This window comes from Parasteatoda tepidariorum, chromosome 1 (assembly GCF_982258835.1).
Source record: "Parasteatoda tepidariorum strain Cologne lab strain chromosome 1, Ptep-v5.0, whole genome shotgun sequence".
Lineage (NCBI taxonomy): Eukaryota > Metazoa > Arthropoda > Arachnida > Araneae > Theridiidae > Parasteatoda > Parasteatoda tepidariorum.
The window spans coordinates 62,194,813-62,218,576 of NC_141755.1; the positions used below are offsets into that span (position 1 = coordinate 62,194,813).

General features: G+C 30.3%; 1 protein-coding gene across 1 annotated transcript in view; it reads right to left on the minus strand.

Annotated features, from left to right (window-relative positions):
* The window catches only part of LOC110283358 (neuromedin-U receptor 2-like), a 67,229-nt gene that overhangs the window by 30,279 nt on the left and 13,186 nt on the right, over positions 1-23,764 (minus strand). The window contains exon 2 of the mRNA XM_087165247.1: positions 8,090-8,374. Within this exon, the coding sequence (XP_087021373.1) occupies positions 8,090-8,374 (285 nt within the window). The remainder of the gene's footprint in view (positions 1-8,089; positions 8,375-23,764) is intronic.

A 23,764-nucleotide genomic window follows, 5' to 3' on the forward strand; every position in this document is an offset into this window, starting at 1 on the left:
ATGTGAAGAATTGAAGTTATTAGAAAACGATAGTCATTGGGATACGACAATCGCTGAAGCCATTATCTCTGCATCTCCAAGTCAGATACGCACATTATTCGCTATCATAATTTCGACATGTTTTCCATCAAACCCATGTAACCTGTGGCACAAATACAAGGATAATATGTCAGAAGATATTTTACATCAAATTCGTGTCAGTTCCAGAAATCACGATATTGAGATGAATGAGGAGATACATAATCGTGCTTTACTATTGATCGAAGATATGTGTTACCTCATGTGCGGTAATTTATTAATCAGGTTAGGAATGCCAGCACCATATCGTGAAATGAATGACGTATTTAATCGAGAATTGGAACGGGAACGTGAATATGATCACCAGGAATTAGATTTAGTAGTTCAAACGAATGTACCCCTGTTGAATTACCAACAAAAGGAAGTTTATGATACTTTAATGAAGGCAATCGATAATGAATATGGTGGTTTATATTTCCTAGATGCCCCTGGTGGAACTGGCAAGACATTCCTCATGTCATTAGTTTTAGCAACTGTTCGGGCGAGATCTAACATAGCGGTTGCAGTTGCTTCTTCTGGAATAGCAGCCACATTGTTAGAAGGATGCCGTACGGCTCATTCAGCATTCAAATTACCGTTAAATCTTCAAACTATTGAAGAACCAACGTGTAATATTGCAAAACACTCAGCAATGGCCAAAGTTTTAGCGGTATCGAAATTCATCATCTGGGACGAATGCACAATGGCGCATAAACGTGCATTAGAAGCACTTAACCGAACATTAAAAGATTTACGCAATGACTCGAGATGTTTTGGAGGAGCAATGATTTTACTTTCTGGCGATTTCCGCCAAATACTGCCAGTAATTCCAAGATCTACGGCTGCCGACGAAATAAACGCTTGCCTCAAATCGTCAAATCTATGGCGCCATGTGAAGAAACTGCAACTGACAACAAACATGAGAGTTACATTGCTTAATGATACATCTGCTGAAGATTTCTCGGAGCAATTGCTGACTATCGGTAATGGTCAAGTACCTGTCGATGAATCGAGCGGATTAATATCATTTCCAAATAATTTCTGTAATTTTGTCTCATCAAAAGACGAACTTATCAACAATGTATTTCCAGAAATTATTTCTAACTACAAAAATTATGAATGGATAAGTGAGCGAGCAATTTTAGCGGCTAAGAATAAAGATGTAGATGACCTAAACTACATAATTCAAAATAAGATCATTGGAACAATGCATTCATTCAAATCTATTGACTGCGTCACAAATGAAGATGAAGCCACCAACTATCCAATTGAATTTTTAAACTCTTTGGACGTGCCTGGCTTACCACCGCACAATTTACGCCTAAAGGTTGGCTCCGTAGTAATCATGCTTCGAAACATAAACCAACCAAAACTGTGCAACGGTACGCGTTTGGTGGTTAGAAAATTGATGAACAATGTAATTTACGCTACGATAATGATAGGAAAATTCAAAGGTGAGGAAGTTCTCATTCCGAGGATACCGATGATCCCAACCGATATGCCGTTTGAATTTAAAAGACTTCAATTTCCGATACGTCTTGCATTTGCCATGACCATCAACAAATCACAAGGCCAATCCTTAAAAGTTTGTGGTTTAAATCTAGAACATTCATGTTTTTCCCATGGTCAATTATACGTGGCATGTTCACGGGTCGGAAGACCATCTGCGTTGTTTGTTTTTGCGCCTGATAATAAAACAAAAAATGTCGTGTATCACAAGGTACTTAAATGAAGAGCAACCTATGTACTAAAATACAGAAATAATTATGAATGATTGATGTAGAAATTTAATTTTTTTTGTATTTTTTCCAATAAAAAAAAAATCTGCTTATTTATTGACATTAAGGCGGAACAAAGTTCGCCGGGTCAGCTAGTATATAATAAAGAATTCATTAAAATACTTTCAACTTCACTTTTTCCTCTCCCTAACAGCGATTCATTTTCTTCATTCTCAAATACCGTTCACAAAATAAATGCAATAAGTACTCCCTTTAAATTAAAATATTGATTTTCACTTCCTTGAGATCCCTTTATTTTTTTCTTCGTGGGGATTGAATTTAAATTTCCTTCTTTGATAACATGGAAAGAAGTGGTATCATTTATTTCATAATACTAATCTCGACTTATGATTAAAGAAATTTAATAACTTCTTCGATAAAGAAATATTGATAATTTAACATAGATTTAACACTGATAGAAAAATAACGAAATGTTGATAAGAAAATTTCAAATGAAATTATTACACAGTATGTTCTGTAATGTCCGCTCTTTCTATTATTTTACGTCTCCGCATAAAAACGCGAAACAAAAAGGGTATACATACACTCTCAGAAAGAAAACTATTGAACTATAGTTGTTAATTTTGTGAATATTTTCGTCGGGAAATCACGTGATTTATACCGAAACACCAACTCTCAAATAAATGACGGAAATGCTTCCTCGACTTGAAACCTTATCGCAGTGTATCATGGGTGATTATCAACTAGAATGACGAAAATTGAATGAAGACTAGACAATCGACAATAAAGTGGAGTAAGTCGACTAGCCTGTATGGTGGTCAAAGAGTTGGTTGTGTTACGAAGATCCCGGGATCCACTTTAGGCGAGGGTGTAATTTATCTCTCTGTTATCTGTCTTTGTATTATTTGTCCACCTATATGGCATCCACGTCAGCATAATAATTACAAGGGTGCGTAGTGTTTTCAAAAAAATGCTTTAAGGTACTTTTTCTGATTTACATTTTTTAAAAGCCCTTAAAGGTGCTTTTTTTTATTCGGGGTTTGTAAAAAATGCTTAATTCTCTATTTTTCAAAAAAAGTTTTTTTTTGCCCAGTTGATTGTCGTTCTAAATTACATGAATTTCACAATTTTCTCCGTAATATATATCAGAAACTAGTAATTTTATTATGATTATGTAAAGTTTGTGAATTTTATTGATTTTGTGTTTATAAATTAAGAACTTGAAACAACGGAAAAATTTTTTATTAGATTTTTTTTTGGAAAGTTACTAAAAATATTTTTTGAAAAGTGCTTATTTTTTGTTGAAAAATTCAGATACTTTCTGGTAAAATTAACAATAAAATATAATTTTATAATATGTGATAGTATTTGCTAAGTCCAATACACTTCGGCAATTTTATCATTACACCTTACAACTTGGCATAAAAACCATTTTTTCAATTAAATCTACTTTTCAGTTTTGTCTTTTTTACCAAATGTGTGGAAATAAGGATTTTAAATTTGAAAACCAGAACTACCGGTAAACCATTACCATATCCACGAAAAACAAATTGATTTACTGAATGATTTACGTTCCGTATATTTTGGTTATTAATAACTGAAATTTGTTTTTTTTTTTAAATTTCTTTCTCTAGAAATGTCATTACCATCCTGTGAGGTAATTTTAGTAGTATATTTTTTTCTGTGCGAAATTGCTGATCATAAAGCATCTAACCCATTTTGGCCAAAGTTGCATAGGTGCAGCAATAAATTATATTTCATTAACACTGTGACACACACCGAAGAGCCATTACATTATGACTACCCTCCATCTATAACAATGAGCTCGGCCAGGTTTTCATGGTTTCTCGCCCAGGAACAATGTTTTCATGGAGCACATTAGGACCCGTAATCCTCATAGAACAATCCCTTACGTCTGTAAGCTACATAAACATAGTTGCAGACAAGGTTCACCTATTCATGGCAACAGTTTTTCCTGCGGGGGATGGTGTTTACCAACAGGATAATGCACCATGTCATAAGGGTTGAATCGTTGAGGAACATTCCAGTGACTTTCAAGTCATGTCTTGGCCCCCAAATTCACCTGACCTTAATCCAATAGAGCATTTGTGGTCCTACTTGGCAAACAAAATTCGTGCTGCCACGCTACCCCCTCGCAACGTGAGGGAATTGCAGGACCAGTTGGTGAGCGCTTGGTACCAGATACCTCAGACTACCTATCAGTTCCTTGTGGAATCAATGCCAAGGCGGGTGCTAGCAGTTTTGAGGGCTAAATGTGGTCCTACATGTTATTAGCAGGGTGGTCATAATGTAATGGCTCTTCGGTGTATATTTTTCATTAATTTCATTTTTCTGCGATTTTAAAGGGTTTTGAATACATCTATAAAATATTAGCAACTCAATTAGAGTAAATTCTTTCTGTTGAGAAATTTTTAAAACTTTACTAGTTTTTTTTTAAAGTTTTTTTTCCCAACTTGAAACGGTTTCAGACAGATTAGACTTATTGAAAATGTGTTCCATTTATGATTGATCATATGTTTTTATGGTGGATCGATTGCAAGTTCTGTAAATAATGTAAAAATAAAGCAAATGTCATAAAAAATTAGAGTTAAACTAAATGACATGACAAAAGATGAATATACACCCATTTTATTTCTTAAATGAAAGATAATTTCCCTTGCACGAAACTTTTATTTGTGTCTTAATTAATGTAATTTCAGCATATTTCAATAAAAATATAATATATTTCATAAAATTTCTATGCTTGGCCTAAAATCGGTAAATTGGAAATGAATATAAAGTAAATATTGGAAAATTGGAAATAATTATTGGAAAAATTGGAAATAAATATTCGAAAACAAACATATTTGAAATTAAATTCAAGACATTGAAAAGACATCCTTTTCTTCGAATAAAAATGCGGAAACTTCAACGAAAGTCATTTCCCTCTAAAAAAAAATTTCCTGAAAACTTTTTGTTAAAAGAAATTTTTGCTTGGCTTCCTTCGACCATTTGTGCATTAATGCAAAAGTGAAATCCTTCTATTCTTGAACAATGGAATAATTTAAAGTTCTTTTTAAATGTGCACCAACTGTTTTTGAAAATAAAAGTTTTGGTTTCTATGCCATAAAAAGGAAAACAAATTACATTACAGTCCTTCTAACATGCTTTTTAATATGTATTAGGACACCGTAAATAATGCTCTTTTACATTGAATTCAATAGATAAATTTTTAACAGTTTTTTTTAGTCAATAATAAAACTATTTTCATGAGCAAAAACTCTTTACCATATAATTAGCAATTTTTTAAATGAGAAACATCCGGGAATGGTATTTTGGACATATTTTTATTCTTTTTGCCACACGGGTTAAAACTTCTGGTAAAATAACCGTACTATATGGTAATGGCATGTCTTATTTAAAAAAAAACATATTTCTGCTTAGTTAAACCAAAATATACGGTATCTTAACCTTTAATTTGGTAATTTTACTGTTCATATGGTAAAGGTTTATAAGAAATACTGGTTTTTAAAATTATAGTTCGTATTTCCATACATTTGTCAAAAATTACAAAACTAAAAAGTAAATTCAACCGAATAAATGGTTTTTATGATCTAAGGTTTTACGATAAAATTATCTAATTTTTCCACATTAACCAAATTTCATCACACATCATAAATTTAAATCTTATTGTTTGTCTTACCAGCAATTTGGTGCTTCCATAAAGCCACAAACAAGGTAAACTTTACTATATTTTTTATTATTGATCATACTTTTTTTCCTCAGTGTACTTTAAAGAAGCTGTAGAAGTATGAACAAATGGAAATCCGATTACGCAATAACAGGTGAGTGTGATGGGTGAAGCAATACTTCCGACCCTAATTCATTAGTTTTTTAGTTAGTAGGTTTTGGTCTTCCAGATCGGTTCGAACAGGAAAAGTCTGAGTTACCCGATTTGGTTTAAGAAAACTCTCTGCCTTTACGTGCGTGTAATAAATACACTTGGATAAATATCGCAAATGTTGTTGTAAGTATCTGTTAAGTTAAAACTTTTATTAAACTCACAGAATCCCGGATTCAAGACTCAAAGCCGGATACGTACCTTTGCTAGTATTTAGTTTGTATTTTACCTTAAACAACTTACTCCCCCTCCCCCCCCAAAAAAAACACTTGAAATATTTTGGGCACAATTTTGAATGCAAAGCAGCTGATAAATGAAAAATTTTGTATAAACGACATTATTTTCCGTACCTTTATTGGACTTGAATTATTCTCTTGCTTAGAGGCCTCGGTTTTTCCTTCGAATCAAGGGTTGTGCGTAAATCGGGATCTGGTGCCAATGAAGCCTGCACTAAGTGTTCTTGTTGCCACCGCAACTTTTTGAAAATTAATAGGACTTTTGCAAATAGGGCTTAATAGCCTGGTTCTCATGTTTCAATGATTATACTATAATTTTATAAGTAAACTAAAAAGAGAAGTAAGTTGAAGGACACCCCTAAAATCTTTTACCTTAGCACTGGCATAATCGCATCTTAAGATGAAATTCTCACAGTTGATCACTCAACCAAATATGACTAGTACTAACTATTGATAACTACTATTAACTATTATTAACTACTACTAACTATTATTAACTATTAGGGGAGTGTCGGGTACACCCGCTCAGCAGGGATCCCCGCCGACTGTCAATTTCATGTGTATAGAATATTTTTTCAAGTCAATGGGCCATCGGACATTAATTGTTATATTAAAAAATGATTATTTTCAAAGTTTCAAGTATTTATGCAGCTAGTAACATGGTAAACAATAGTTTCGAAAATATGTTGAATACAGTAGTCAAATTTTTTAAACTTCTATTTTTTTAAGTTTAACTATTCTTTTTTGGTTTATTCTTTTTGCATTATTTAATTAGATGATAAAACAATAGAAACAAGCAAAAATATTGATTATTACTCAATATTATACAGAAATATAAGCAATACTCCTTAAGTGGGCGGGGCTACCCGACTCTCCCCTACTAACTATTATTAACTAGTCCTAACTATTATTTGCGAAATAAGAGACAAAATCACGTATTTTTTCCAATGGAATTGTAATTCAATCCATCAAAATGAAAGTGATTGTGAACTGACCGATTTTTTCGTACATTTATAATGCTCACTTAACCAAAGATATTTTATACAGTGTAAAAAATAAATAGTACGTTAAGAAAAAGTATTATAAAAGCTAACAGAATATGAAGAAAAAATTACCACGTTTTTAGCTCTATGCAAACACAAAAAAAGCTCGGTAACTTTTACGGAAGTGCTTTGGTAATGATATGGAAAATTTAAGAATGAAATTGTTTTTAAAATACGTGAGGAAATTCTCTAATCTGGATATAAATTTGGGAGAGTATGGCGTAAAACCCGTTTATTGGATTAAATTTATTTTTCAGTATTGTATTTTTTACAAAATGCGTGGGAATAAGAACAAAATTTTGAAGATTAGAATAACGGAAAAATTACCAAATGAATAGCTTAAATACCATATTTTTGGTTTTATTAACTAGAATTATGAATTTTTTTTATCAGAAATTTTATCGTCGTACAGTACGGTAATTATAACATAGTTTTTTCCCTGTGTACTAAAAAATAATATATAATAATTAGTTTTTTTAAAATTAATTACTGCTTTAAAAATTTAAATTGTATGGTTTTTTTATATAACATAATAAATTATGTACTAGTAATATACAATATAGGTAGATCAGAAATAGATTATCTGAATGGCATTAAATACAGTCTAAGATATTGTTCGAATAAAAGAAAAAAAAGTCTAATGAAACTCGTTATTTTCATTAAGTAGTGCCTTCAAATGGTGGAAACAATGTATATGGGAGTATTAAAGATTTCACCATGCTAACGACAGCAGAAATAAGTGATCAATTCTACCAAACAGTGCTTACAAATGTTCACAATACATTATATCTGTAATGAAAAATAAATATCAAGGGACCGGAAAGTAATGTCGTTAGTCTTAAAAACCAATTCATTTTTTCGATCCATTTCGGTTTACTTCGATCCGAAAGGTTGTTGCGAACGAGGGGGAACACATTATTGTTTAAAAATAAAATCTTGATAACAATTATCAAATGCACCGAAACGACATTACTTTCCTGTCCCCCTAATATTTCAAGGAAAGGGTATTGTTGCTTAGATGGTTAGTTGACTTGATTTAACAAAAAGATCTTTCTAAGTCGTTGTTTCGTTGATATATATTTTTTTTAAAAATATTAAATAATTTCGATCAACTTACCGTTAAATAATTGACTTTTGTAAACAATCCATAAGGCGCAGCAGCTACAAAGGAAAATATCCAAATGATAATGATGTTTCGAAAAGCTCTCGTGACTTTGGACTTTGTGGTCTGACGTAGGGGATGGCAGACTGCAATATATTGTTCACAGCTGAAAGTAGCTATTGTAATTATAGATACGTAAGCTGTGGCTTCAGACATAACAGTTCGCATTATACACGTCGAATTTCCAAGTTCCCATGGGTATTGATGCCATAGACTGTATAATTCTAATGGCATTGCTGGAAAAAAAAATTTTTAAATGATAGTTATAACATGTTTAAACTATACGCTTTAAAGTTGAGTATGTTTGTTGGGATATAAATTTAATGAAAATACCAACAGAAACAGGAAATATGTAAATAAGTTTTGAGAACCTATCCATGTTTTAAATCATATTTTTCCCTAAATTCATAATTTATTCCCCAAATAAAGTAAAATGCATTACAATTTAATTCTTAAAGTGAGAGACAGACATAAAGAAAAATTTATTTTTATTTAAAATTATGACGTAATCTTTTCTATAAAAATATACAATTACAATTCATATTAATATTCACAATGTATTATAGGGGATCTACGTTTAAACATTTTTTGTATTTATTTGAAAGCATATATCATTAGTTATTAGTATTTAAATATTTATAATATATATATAAAAAAAAAACATTTTCTTACAAACTTCAGAAAAGTAAAATAAAGGGACAATGTTTCACAAAATGTTTATAATACTTTTTCGTCATTGATTATTAAATTTCGTATATCATTGGACAAAATTGCAAAGTTTTCTAAATCAACTAGCCTTTTAATTAGTAGAAGTGAACTAATTGTAGAAATTATAACAACGGAAATCTGACGTCTGTTTAGAATTTTAAGAATTTTACACGGAGCAAAAAAATCGATAAAATTATCGTACTGTTTGGTAATGGCATTTACGGTAAAGAATAAAGAAAAGGTATGATTTTGGATAATAAAACCGAAATGTGCTGTACATAAACCTTTCATTTGTCAATTTTTTCGCCTGGGAACAGTTTACCGAAAATTCTGTTTTTCTAAATTATAGTTCCGGATCTTTCTCAGGGCTAGCAATTTACAGCAATAAAATTCATTAAGACGGGAAAGTAATACCTTGCATGCTTCAATCTATTTATTTTCAAACCTGTGTTTCCGTTCAATTTCTTAAAAGAAAAAAAAAAGAAATCAACATCAAGCAATTTAATTCAAATTCAGTGACTTATGCATGCCAGTCTTCCCTCACGTATCACCACCACGTCAAATCACCACTCACCATTTAGTAATGATTACAAAACTGAAAAGTAAATTTATCCGTATAAATGATTTTTATGCATGCACGAAATTTATCATGAAAAAATTACTAAATTTTACCTCATTTACTACCAAACATATGGTGAAAAATAACATTTATATGATTAAAAATTATGCTTTATTGTTAATTTTAACAAAAATATTAGCAAAGCACTTCGGTAAAAATAATCAAGCCTTTCGGTGACCTCAAAGTAGCAGAAACACGGCAAATTTTATTATATTCATTTAGTTCTGAACATAACTTTTTACTTAGTGAACTTAATGTAAAAAAAGGAATAAGACGTGAAAAAGAAAATAAATTATTTAATAAATAATCGCTGAACTCTGCTATTTAAAATTATTTTAAACTAAAACTAGCCATTCCCCTCACTAAAATAGTGACAATTTCTGCACTAAAGCAAATGATTCGATGGTTTCATAAATGCAGTCTTAGTATCAAACTTAATTAAATGAATAAAATACAAATAATTTGCTGCAATACGTACAGTGTGCAAAACAGAAAAAAGAAACCTTGCTGAATAATTTTTGAACTAATAATCGAATCTTCGTTTTCTGGGATTCAATTTTAATTTTTCCAAGAGGATGACTTGAAATATTCTAATTAATTAGGGCAGGCAATGCTATAAGTTACGAAATGATTCACAAAAACGTACTTTCTCTGAATAAACATACATTTTTTTGATGGAACGCGATCACTGGATCAAAAGTTATTCAAAGTGGCCCTTTTTATTTATTTATTTGTTTTCGCGTATTGTACAGTCCGCAAAAAAAAAAAATATCACCCTGAATAACTTTCGTTCTAATGATCGGATTTTCACGAACTAAGTGACAATCTTAATGGTTCCTGGGGGTGACCTTAAATATGCTAATTAATTAGTGCTAACTATTAATTAAGTTACGAAATCAGACACAAAAACGTACTTTCTCTGAATAAACATATAATTTTTTTTGCATATTTGGAATCCAGACACTTGAATTAGACAAATAGGGGGGTAGACAAAATTTTGAAAAAATTGGGTCTTAAATTGGGTCACAATAAATGTTTATATATTTGGCGATAGTCCAGAAAACCGCCAATAAAAGTCGCCAGCGCAAATTAATATTTTAAGGTAACCCATTGACTAATTCAAAAGAAGAAGACTTAATTTCACTAGGTTGCTAAGCAACCAATTTCTGACTGTAAAAAAAATTTAATTTAATAGAAATATCTCAAAGTTTCTAGGATATAGACAATTTTTAAGCTAATTTCTGTCCAAAAAGCAAATTTTTATTTTATTTTAATCTCCTTTGAAAAGAAAATTTGAATCGATTTATAAATTATTTATGATTTTATAAGTTTTTAGAATTTAAATACATGAACTTTCTATCTGATGTTATTTAGATTATGTTGTTTTTGCTATAAAAATTCTAGGATTTCATACTAAAATCAAATTAACATTACTTATTATGGCTATATACAAAATTTTAGGGATAATCATTTTTACAGCTTTAATCGAGTGTTCTAGGCAAGAAAGTTTGAAGGGAAAAAAAGTGCTTGAAAAATAAAATGTATATTGAATAGTAATTCTAATGCGCATTCACAAGGTTTTCTATAATTTACGATATTTCTTTTTTCTATAACTCAAGGAATTGCTGAATGTTTAGTGGTATTTTAAAAACACTGAAATATGTTATGTTTAAGAATAAGATATTGAAATAATATGTTGCATATTGTAAGATTCATTGTTTAAAAAATCGCTTCATTCTGCTAGATATTTAGGTTACAAGGCTTTCTTTGAATAAAGATGATTAGCAAATACCATCCTCATCTTTCGATGCATTCGAAAACTTACATTCGCAAATTCACCATAAAATGTCGCACAGCATAATTCTTCAAATACGATTACAACTACATTTACCACCAAATACTGCTACTATGATTATTTTTGTTTTCTTATATATGTTACCGGCAAAGTATGAAACGCCGGTATTGAATAGAATGCCTAAGCATTCTATACAATGCCGGATGTTTTTAGGCAAAGTATGAAATATGAGAGGTATTACATACTTTCCCTAGGCATTCTAATGACAAATGTTATTTAGGCAAAATATGAAAAAAAAACATACTGATGAGGTCATTATGTTACATTAATGATGTGCATGTTACTGTGAATGACCGAAATCGGTGGCTCTTGACTTTCACCGGTGAATGTTGACAATCACATAGTCGCTTTGGTGAATGTCCGAAATATTTATTACATCTGATTTGATATCAATTTATTCGTGGATATAATTGCATTTATTCGATATTGTAATACTTACTGACGATAGATTAGAAGAAACATCAGTGTTTGGAGTATTAGGCTAATATATATCGGGCAATGGTACTGAACCTTAACAAAACATTGGTGCAGGATATACCGGGCAAATGTATACCAGGCAGTGGCAATTAACTAGAACTAGTATGACTAGACCTTTGGTAAATGTCTGAAATATATACTAGGTCTAGTTAAGTGCCACTGCCTGGTATACATTTGCCCGGTATACCCTACAATGATGTTTCTTGATGAAATAATAATGATGAAATAATAAACGTAGTAGGGTAAAGAATAAGATTTTTAAAAATGTTAAAATTTAATTAAATAGTTGGTAAAATAGTTCTGCGAAACACTTCCGGACAGGTGATTAAAAAATTACTTTTAAGATTAAGACGATATATAAGATGTTGAGAAATTTGCAATGATGTGAGAGATGCTTAAAAATGTTGACTACGTATTTTTATTAATATTTATAAAAAATATATTCAAGAAATTGATAAATATGAATAATTGATAGAAATGATTGATTCCAAATCTATTCATACGTAGGTATATTATAGAAAATGTGTCAGTTATTGAGGAAAAAAACTAAAAAATAAAAAAATAATCACATTAAATAGGCAAAATCTGGTGTATAGTCATATTCTATCACAAGCATGCTTTTATAAAATTCGACACTCGTTGATTAAAATGTTTTATTCAAATTTCTTTACAAAATTGCAAATAGAATTTTAGACGACTAAAAAAGAAATATCGTATTTCACAGTTTTAAAAAAATAAAAATAAAAAGATTAGCAAGCGATTATTAGCGAAAAAAAATATGAATGAAATTTTACGCCACTCGCGCTAAGTAAAGTTCCTCGTAAGTTTATCACATTTTAATATTAATTGCCCTATTAAATCATTTCTTCATTGTCGCCAAATTATTTTTTTTTAAATAATTAATTTTAATTTTTCTCATCTTCTAATAAATAAAAACAATAGAAACTTTAGATTTTTCAATAAAAAAATATGTGGATTAATATGGTATAAAAAAATTCATACCTAATAATTCAATATTTTTTCATCCTCACTTTAATTAAATAATAAAAAATAATAAATAATTATTAAAAATTATTTTTTTCATGAAATTATGTTTGGGTAAATGAGTTTTATGAGTGGGAGAAATTTTTTTTGAATTGCTTCATTAGTTTTTAAAATATGACTGAAAACGCAAAAAATGAAATTAACATTAAGGGGTCCAAACTTTGAATCGCTCTCCTGACCAAACTATGGGGACCACATTTCCCAGATTGCAGCTACCCCGTATATTTTGAAGATAAGGAATCCAAATATGTAAAAAAAATTACATGTTTATTCAGAGAAAGTACGTTTTTGTGTCTGATTTCGTAACTTAATTAATAGTTAGCACTAATTAATTAGCATATTTGAGGTGACCCCCCCGAACCATTAAGATTGACACATAGTTCGTGAAAATCCGATCATTAGAACGAAAGTTATTCAGGGTGATATCTTTTTTTTTTGCGGACTGTACATTATGAACTTGTAAATTAATATCTACAGAATATTTTGAAACAAATTCTAACTAACTCCTAACTAATATTAGTAATATATACTATTACTAATATTATATCAAATACTTTAAATTCACAAACATAATTCAAAATTTACATACTAAATCCACAAAATTTTAATTAGTATACATTTTCTAAACTTGAATTTTATACGTAGTTATAAATATACAGAAATGCCAAATATTTACTTAAATGTTTCCAAAAATAAATAAACAAGGAGAAGCAGCTTAGAAACACTACATCACAAGCAATGATCATTAAAAGTTTATTTTGTGATGAAGGAATGCTATTGTTCTTTTAGTTTAATCCCGAAAATCTTGAAATTAAGGAACTCACAATCACGATTTGACACAAACAATTGCTTGAAACGTAGAAACTATTTACTGCTATGCTTATTTTATTTTGAGGCCTATCTTAAATTGTTCAGTTCTCACTTGCTTAAGATTTTGGAGAAATTTAATTTTATTATTTCCGTCTACATTTCATTTAATACGAAAAAGTAATGCGGAGACATAAACATAATCTTTTAAAATAATTCGGAGAAACAATTTCATTACACTTTAGCTAGAAGCTGGGGAATTTGTAATATCCGTGCTGTATTGCTTGTCGCGATACATTTACTGTAAACACAAACAATGTTTTCTTATTATTATGCTATAATCTGAAGAGACGCGTAAATATATTTTAAATCAGGCAGAAAATATGAAAAATCGCCTTTTTTTAAAACAATCTGTTAACAAGATTGGATTAAAAAAAAAGTATCAATAAATCATTCGAATAAACGATGAAAAAAACAATACATTTGTTGGAATTCATTATTTTTTTCAGTTATTAAATATCAAAGTTTTTGTTGTAAAATATTATTTTATCTTTCCGTCTACATTCAATATTCAATTATATGAAAACAAAAGCCTAAGAACAATCAACTAACACTAGTGATGAAATTGTTGAAATTTTTTTGTTTTGTTTCCTGTTGCATTATATTTTTTAAAAATATCCTATATACTTTTGGATTGTTGATTTAAAATCTACAATAGGTCTCCTTTTCCAAGCTATTTTTTTAAAAAATAATATTTTCAAATTTTTTTTTGTCAAAAGGTATCAAGTTTATAAACCTAAAGTACACCAGAGAGTCACATAAATGTTGCAACAAACTTCTATGAGGAAGTTTATTTACATCATCAGGATGAAAATTATACAGGAAACCATACCCTGAAATGTCACCATACGCAGCTAGGAGCATTTTCTTAATATGATTGTTTCTTTGTGTGCTTTTCAGCAAGTCACGATAGCGAAGGGACGGCAGCCGCGTACGGTGACATTGCCTGGCATGGGTTTTAATGCAATTTTTATCTTGATGCTATTCCCTAGCTCCTTTGGAAGTTTTCGCAGCATTTATGCAATCCTCTTTTATTTATAGCGTTTTTAAACTTGTGCATTTTGTTAAAGAATGGAATAAGAATACCATTTAAAATAATTCTGTTGCTTTAGGAGAAAAACTTGAGGGGGGAGGAACCCTCTCATATTCAGTTGAGGACAACTATGACAAAATCAAACAAACATTTATTACCAACTGAAGCATGACAATAAGATAAAAACAGGAAAGTAAAAGTTAAGACTGAGTGTGCAATGTTCGAAGCTTCTTAAATACTGAAGAAAGGTACAAGGTTGCCGATCATGTGTACGCTATCAAGCTGATTTCTTTGGCAACTACGCACCATGCCTTGCCCCACCAATTAATTTCAGATTTGAAGCCCCACACTAAAGTAAGGCAAACTCAAGGATTTCAATAAATGCAACAAAAAAATTTGTTCCTTAGTACAATATTTAATTTTTTACAATTTTTTTTAAATTGAAACATTTGATAACATTAGACTTAAAAATAGTGGTTTGAAAACAATTCTGCCGATATTTTATCCTGAATTTCAACAAGATCTTAGTTCCCCACCACAAGCCACTGTTTTCTAGGGACCCCTTCCAGTTTTATTACTTTTCGTTAATTTTATGGCCATGATCTCAATTTGTGAAAAAAGAGAGAAGATAATTTGAACCATTAAATTTTTTTCGATACATGAACAGTTATAAAAAGAAAGAAGATTTAGCCACTTTAATGAGATTTTTTTAAAGCGTTTTCTTCTGTTTCTGGTATTTTTAAATTTATTTTATACTTATTCCAGCGTCTATCCTTTTTCTCTTTCTTGCACATTTTAATGACACAAATATTTAGTTACAATATCGGCTATAAGCGAGTGAAGACAGAGAGATAGGGAAAGCACTCATCCAGTGACTCAGCCAAAATATTTCTTTTATTTTTATTTTAACCTTTAAATTTCATCCAAGAGTGTAAAAAGTTGAAAAGTATTATAACATGAACATATAAAGCAAATATACTCGATAAATTGAGAAAAAAAAGTTTTTTTTATGCTTCTTTTTGCAATTATTTTACTCATGTTATAAGTCCTCCTTTTCTTTTTCAAAACACATCCAAAAAGTAAAAACATGTTGCCACAACTTTGAAAGCGTGAAAGAGGGTAAAGGTCAAGAAACTCTTCCTGGAAAGTTAGGAATAATTACTTTTTTACCCTTCCCTTTCCCACGAATTTCTCACCCCTTACTTGCGTTAGCTCAAAATTGTGTCCAATTACTTTTATCATTTGTGGGCTTTCTGGGGTGAAAAATTTGAACTAGGATCTGAAACATGCAGAGAATAAATAAAATAAAATTACGAAAAAAATAAACAATAATTAATTAGCAATAATAACTTAGAATTGGATCTTCTGTTCAGCACTGGTAATAAAGTTAAATTAAACTAAAAGAGGAAAATTGCCTAAAGTATTTTTTTGTAATTTGTGAACTTTTATTTGTAGGCCTTTAGATAAAATTGAATAATTTTATACGAAATTGAAAAAATTTTTTCTTTCCTTTAAATCAAATCTGTGTCCTTAAAATTATTGATAAGTGTCAAAAGTGTAATTTTTAAGCAATTTTCTTTGATTGCTCTTTCTTAATTAACTGTAAATCAGGAATAAAGATTACAATTTAAACCGAATGACTTTTAAATGGAACATGTTTGAAATAATTTTATTGATTTTAGTACTGGAAATAGAATTTTTCGTGGAATAATATATATCAAAATAGCTTCAGCGATATAACACTAATGGACCTCTTATGAAATTATCAAAATGTAAAGGAAAAAAGACTAAAGTTTGTGTTTGTAATTACTTTCAAAATGTGATTATCGCGTTTCACATAAGGTTTAAAGCACTTGTGACACTTAAACATATTTTTTTTACATTTAATTAAAAGATAATTTTTATGTTTTATAGCATCTGTATACTCTTCAAAGGTCGTTCAGAAACACATATATGTAGCATACGTAATTACTTTTACAGCAATTTAAGCAATGTTGCATTTTTACTTTATCTGAGTTTTAATTTAGAAGTTTTCTTTTAATTTGATTAACAGGGTTTCCAAATAAAATTAAATTATTCAAGCTATCAGTTAAAAAAAAAAGAGGAACTGTGTTTTGTAAAAATTCTAAACTTAGGATTAAGGATATTGAAAATAAAAATATAACTTAGTAATTAAACAACTTTTCTTTGGGAAGATTTTTTCATTAAATTTTTTTTTAAATGTAGTTTTGTTTTATGTACCAATAATTAATTAATTAAATAAAAAATACGTTGGAGAATGTTGCTAAGAGTCCTGGAAACATTTGAAATCTACCTACGACAATACTTGAATTCTGAAATCTTGTTAGTTCCACAAGTGATTAGATCATTTATGCATTTGTTTTTCTTGTTAAGAACTTTTTGAATCACGATCCATAATTTTCGCCAATGTAAGAAAATTATAAAGAATTTGAGAATATTATTGAAAAGATTTTTTCAAAATTAGGAAAATAATTATTGTGATTTATATAAATGAAACTAAAATCTGTGATACCAACTCAATGAAGCCCAACAATTAGTTTTTCTGTTTTACATAGAAATAACCACTCAAAAACATGGATGTAAATGAGCGCATTTTTATTTAAATAGTTTACAAGTAGTTCTGCAAAATTTGGTTCATTGACATTCAAAAGTTTAATGTTTTTTGGTCATAAATAAAGCATTTACTATAAATAGTAGAAGGGCAGATTTTAATCAACCGTACTTATATTTTTCCAAGTCATTAAGCATTTCAGTAGTAGTAGTAGCATTTAATTTACGCTACATAGAAGCAGCACAATGGACTTTCGGTGACGGTCTGGGAAAAACCCTGAGGATGATCAAAAAACATGCCATCATAATTTTGATCCTCTGCACCGAAGGAATGACTGCCCCGCTTTAGTAGCCCAATGACCTGCGTAAGCGAGATGTCCAGTGCTTTAAGGTAAGACAGTTCAACAAGGACACATACCGCACACACTTTGTTACATCGCATACTGATCAAAGTGGTCATCAAACCACCCACTTACCGCAGCCAGTGATGTTTATTTTTAGTGATAGTTAGTATTACTGGGAACCGCGTTTTACAATTAAACTGTTTTGAGACTTAAACCTTTTAGATTTCAGTTCATGACGTAAATAAATGGCAATCTTTAAGTGTTTTTAAAGTAAAAGGACATTTTAAGTGATGTCTCAGAAAAAAATTAGGTTTCTCAGAGAAAGATTTTAGGAAATTATTGCGAAATTATGAAGAATTATGAAATTAAGAAATCATAATTTTTTCTTACCAGAAATTTCGTTTGCCATACATCACTGTAATTTTAACAGAATTTTTTCTCCGAGCAGAATCTCTTTGTAAATTAAAATACAAAACATGAAACATAAATATTTAAAACAATGCAATTGCATTCATAAAGTAACGAAAGATCCGAAATACAAATAAGAGAGATTTGTCGTGCTTTCAAAGAAAAAACGTGAATATTGCTGGTATAATCGTATTTTAGACAAAAAATTCAAAGCATTTACGTAAAAAATTTCTGTTTGTAAGACAATAAAAAATGAAAAATATAAAACAAAGTATTTGATGCAGTTTAATATGTATGTGATGTACGAGCCATTTTATCGATTTCCACAGCAACAACAGCTTAGAGGCTTGCAGTTGACACAAGCATTGTCTTAAGTACTTTGTACTTGTACGCGTTCACTATTAGAAATTTTTCTGAAAAAGATGATTAAATCACAATTTATTTAAATGTAATTTTGTCATATTCAAACAAACAAAATATATTGTCCAACAATCTAATATTGTCAAACAACAAGATTCCAACCGCATCAACTGGATCCACGGAACGAAAAGACAGTTCTTTGCTGCTGGGTACATATTGTAGCCCAGTGGACTAATTTGTCAATCTCATGACATACAGAACGAAGGTTCAAGTACCAGCGGTGACACCACAATATTTCTTCCATTCCCTCCAACACATGAAGAGTTTCTAGTGTCCTGATCTCCCCAATTTGTGACCTTGAACTATTAGAATACGATACTCTCATTCACATATAGATGGCAGCACCATAAGGCTGCTTGACACAAAAAAGTCTAGTATTTTCATGCTAGTTGTAAATGCTTAAAAAACCCGTATAGTTTTGCATTGATGTTTTTTCTAACCATACTAGTTGCAAAAGGTTCCAAAACCCTAAAAATTGTTCTTTAACATAAACTGTTGTTGTTGTTTCTAATGCCACTTGACACACGGGCAAGTCTGCTTGGTGAAACCGCGCAAATTTAAGGCACAGTGTGCGATTCCTGTTCTTAAGTGGCGCCATCTATGACCAAGAATTCGACTTCTGCCACACCATACGCCACACCCGTTTATAGGGCGGACTCATTTATACATCCATTCATTTATCCACAGATCGTAATTTTGACCTGAATCAGGGAACGATCGATCTCCAATCCAGTACCCCCAGAGGTATTGATTTGTTATGGGAACATGGAGGACTTATGCGATTCGACAGATTTAACGTGCATCAGTCACTTTACTACACGGGGAGTCTTCGGCCGGCGGGGTTCGAACCCACGAACTCTCGGACATGGGCCCAACGCCCTACCGACCAGGCTATCCCGGACACCATAAACTTCACGGTTAATTGGATGGATAGACTGCTGCGGATTATTTTACTGCAATTTTAGAATGAAAATTCTAATAGTGTTCATGGTTTGTTCTAAGGCAGTAAGCCAAATTAGATAAATTTGTTTCTCATGATACTAATTTTTCAAATTCAATAGTTTACAGGCGATGAACAACACCATGATGGAATCACTAGAAGATATTGGTAAACGGCAAACTCATTATCTAACCAAAGTAAAGATGGTTTGACAGATTAACATCCAATTATGACAAATTATTTCCATTTACTGCCATAATCAACTATATAATCAACTAATACTCCCCTTGTAGCAGGTCCACAGGGGCGGTGCAACAATAATTCTGATAAATTGTCGCTACTAGGCCGGGATAGCATGGTCGGTGGGGTGCCGGGCCCATGTCCAAGAGCTCATGGCTTCGGTCCCCGCCGTTACAAGACTCCTCGTGTAGTTAAAGGTGACTGATGCACGTTAAATCTGTCGAGTCTCAAAGTCCTCCATGTTCCCATAACAAATCAAACCTCTGGGGGTACTGATCTAGGAGTTTCCTTGTCTTCTGGGTTGAGTTCAGAATTACAAGGATACGGAGTTGAACATTAGTAGTCGTAAACCCAAAAATTGGATCGGCTGTTCAAAGGCGGTGATAAAATAAAATAAAAAATAGTGTTCATGGCAACCACCAGTTGATCCATAATCAGAATTCTCAATGCATATTCTTGGAGTTTTTTGAGAAAAAAAAAGAGAATTGAGTCATTAAAAATGCACCCATCAGGGGTCACAAATAAGGAAAAACGTGGTCGAAAACTGTCAATTCATTATCAAAGCTATGATGTTTTTAACACCACTCTCTTGTTTTTTTCCATCAGGTTTCTCTCTATGTATCCATTTATTTCTTAAAGTGAGAAGTACGTCAGTTCATTTCAACAACAAAAAAAAAATGAAAAGATTTATCTTCAAATATTCATGTCATGCATCATAATATAATTGAATCAGTAATTATATTTATTTTAGCTTGTTCTACACTGCATGAGAAATCTCAGAAAACGTATGAAATATTCATTCGCAAGTCTAGAAAATATGCAAGATAAGGACAAGGAATCGATGAGGAAATTTGATCACAAAAAATGAAAAAGAAAGAAGTAGATAAGTTTTTGATAACGTAAGCTCAGCTTGACTTTTCTTCATTCAATATAAAATAAATAAAACATATACCCGTTCATAATCAGCATCTTAGAGTAGAGTTTTGGATTTTCTTAAGAATCTTATTAGTTCCTGTTCTTATTTAAAAAATTTCGATTCATCAAATTTGAAAAGGATTAGAATTTTTTAACGAAAGCTGGCTTCGTTTTTGAAATACATATTTTTTGAACTTAAATGAATTTAAAAAAAATTTCCTAATTAATCCGTTTTTCTTCCTTTTATTCTCGTTGAAGTTATAGATTAATTCTTTTGTCTTTATTATTTAGACATGTCGACCATGCATTTTTATGCTTTTCATCCAAATCCTTGTGTTAGAGATTTTACTTAAGTGAAGGGTTTTGCTAACATAATAAATTAGGATATGAAATAAAAGTAAAGTTCGTTTCATGTTTAAATTTAATTAATAGGAACTTATAAGTTAAAACTTAGTAGATGGCTTGAGTATACCATGTTGCTTAAATTCGTTGTAGCTCTTGAATGATAGTAAATACTTTATTATATATTTTGCTAAAATAGTTTTTATAAAAATTTTGCGAATTTATTTTTTTTAAATAATTTTAAAAATGCTTTTTATTTTTAAGTTTCTTTAGTATGTTTTTAATGAACAATGTTAAGTATGATTTTAAAGACTAATATTAAGCAATGTTTTATAGCCGTCGTAGTATATTAAGCAATGTTTTATAGACCCAATTTTAAGTATAAGATTATTATGTTCAATTCCATAACCTCGTAACTTTTGTTTCTATTTTTCAGTTTTTTTAGTATATTTTTTATGAACAATGTTAAGTATGGTTTTAAATAGTAATGTTAAGTAACGTTTTATCACCTTCTATGAACAGCTGACCCAATTTTGAGTTTACGACTATCTATGTTCAACTCCATAGCCTTGTAATTTTGAACGCAATCCAGAAGACAAGGACATTCCTGAACCAAATATTGGAAGAACTTTTTCATTAGTGGAGGGCTTTTTGATGGAACTAACCCTCGTTTGCGTTACATGGAGATAAGAACAACAAAAACCTCCCATGTATTGCATGATGGCAAGGGGACACTAACCCATGAATCGTCTGCCACTAAGGATATTTCACGTCAGCTCTGAGGTCAGTAGGAGCAGGGGGTAAGCAACGTTTATTGAATTTTTAGAAAGAGCAGATCAGTCAACGTGAGTATTAAAAGTTGTTTTAAACATTAGGTTGTTAATTCGTTAACATAATTTCTACGACTTTTATCATGTACGCAAAACATCATAGCATTTTTTTCCCTTCAAATTTTTGTTCCAAAGAGAAATAAATTATTTGCGATATCTCACAGAACATGTTTGCATTAAATAATGTAAGGGCTTAGGTTAAATTCCTGTAAAATATTCGGGATCCGAAGATAAAGTTTTTATTTCAATTAATTTGAATTCTAATTTTTTATTGTTTTCCTGATTAAACTATAGAACTCAATATATATATATTACTATACATGTATTATTGGACTATATATATATATGTGTGTGTGTGTGCGTGCGTGTGTGTGTGTGTAACTTAAATATTAATTTAATGTTTATTCATTTATTTATTTCTGAACTGTTTAATAGATTTTTCCTTTCTCCCTAGAGTTTAAAATACTAAAAAATAATTTCCTCATAAGGTTTTATATAAGAAAGTAGTTAATACTGGATAACATACCTGTTAATATGGATAACTGATATTTAAAAAGAAATCACGGGCAGAAGTATTTTAATGGGTACAAAAATGAAACAATTCAATAATGGAACAATTCACAAATGAAACAATTCAATTTGTAGTTAAACTGGTTCAATCACGAACTATTTTTAAAGCATACAAAGTTAAATTATATTTGGGTATATTTAATATAATCTAAGACGCCAAAAAGATATTTCTTTGTACTGTCTTGAAATATGCTATCAAACTTATAAAACCTTTGTTTCAAAAATCTATTGGAAAATTTCTTCTCCAATTGAATTCAAAATCTTCTCAAAGTCTCTGATTCAATTTCCTTAAAAATATCTTTCTGATACAACCTTTTACGAGGTATGTGGATGTGATTACTATGGGGTTTTGTAGAATCTCAATGCGGTGATATACATGGTTTTGTTTTTATAAACAGCATTGTTACGTTTTTCTTTCGAACATATTTTTAGAAAATGTAATGATACTGTTCACAAATATTTTATTTTGAGCAAATTACGTTTTTTTCTATAGTTATTTAAAAAAAATCTAGATTCTTAGTTCAGTAAAATTCGATTTTTCCTCCGAAAAGATTAATATAAATGATTTTTTTTTGTTGCTTAAAAACAGTTTTTAATTTTGTCATTTATAATGAAACTTGAAAGCTTTCCAACTTTCCTCTTTACGAATCCTTCTTTTTTGAGGGAAATGAGAGGGATTTTTAAGGGAAAATTGAATTTGTCTAGACTAGCAGCTGAGAATTGTTTTTGATGTAACATTTTGCACTTAATTGAATGAGATCAATCCCGAGACAATCAGACCAATATTTTTGAAATTATAAGAGTCTTACGAACAAAAAGTACAACTTTGTAGTTGATATTACTATATTGTATCTTATATTACTATCTAACCAGGTAAAGCATTGATTGGTATGCATTTTTTCAAGTGGAATTGAAGGACACGAGTCAACATAATGAATGCTTCAAAAGTTGAAATTGTTTTTATGTTCAAAGAACACTACCTCTGACATGACTTATGTTCACTTTTTACTTACCTATTTAGGCAGTCATTTGGACATGAGGTATATTATACGATGTTATTTTTCATGAAGTGAAAGATACAGAATCGGAACCCATAAGATAAATATTTAAGAAGTTATGAAGAGTTAATAAGAAGGATTTTGTGAATAAAAAACACGATTTTGTACTTGCACTTATTTATAATGATATGCAAACAAATAAGGTATTATCTTCTATACATTTTTTCTTGTTTAATTGATTTTGACTAAATGAAAATCAAAAGGGTTTACAATTGAAAAAATTATATTTTTGAATTGAACTTTAAAAAAAATTATTATGACTTTGAAACTATTAATCTTATCAGCTCGAATTTAATCTCCTTCAATTAAATACAAAAAATTTTCGAAGAAAATGTACCTGACATGTTTAGATAGTAAAATAAAACTTGCACATAAGTCATGTAAA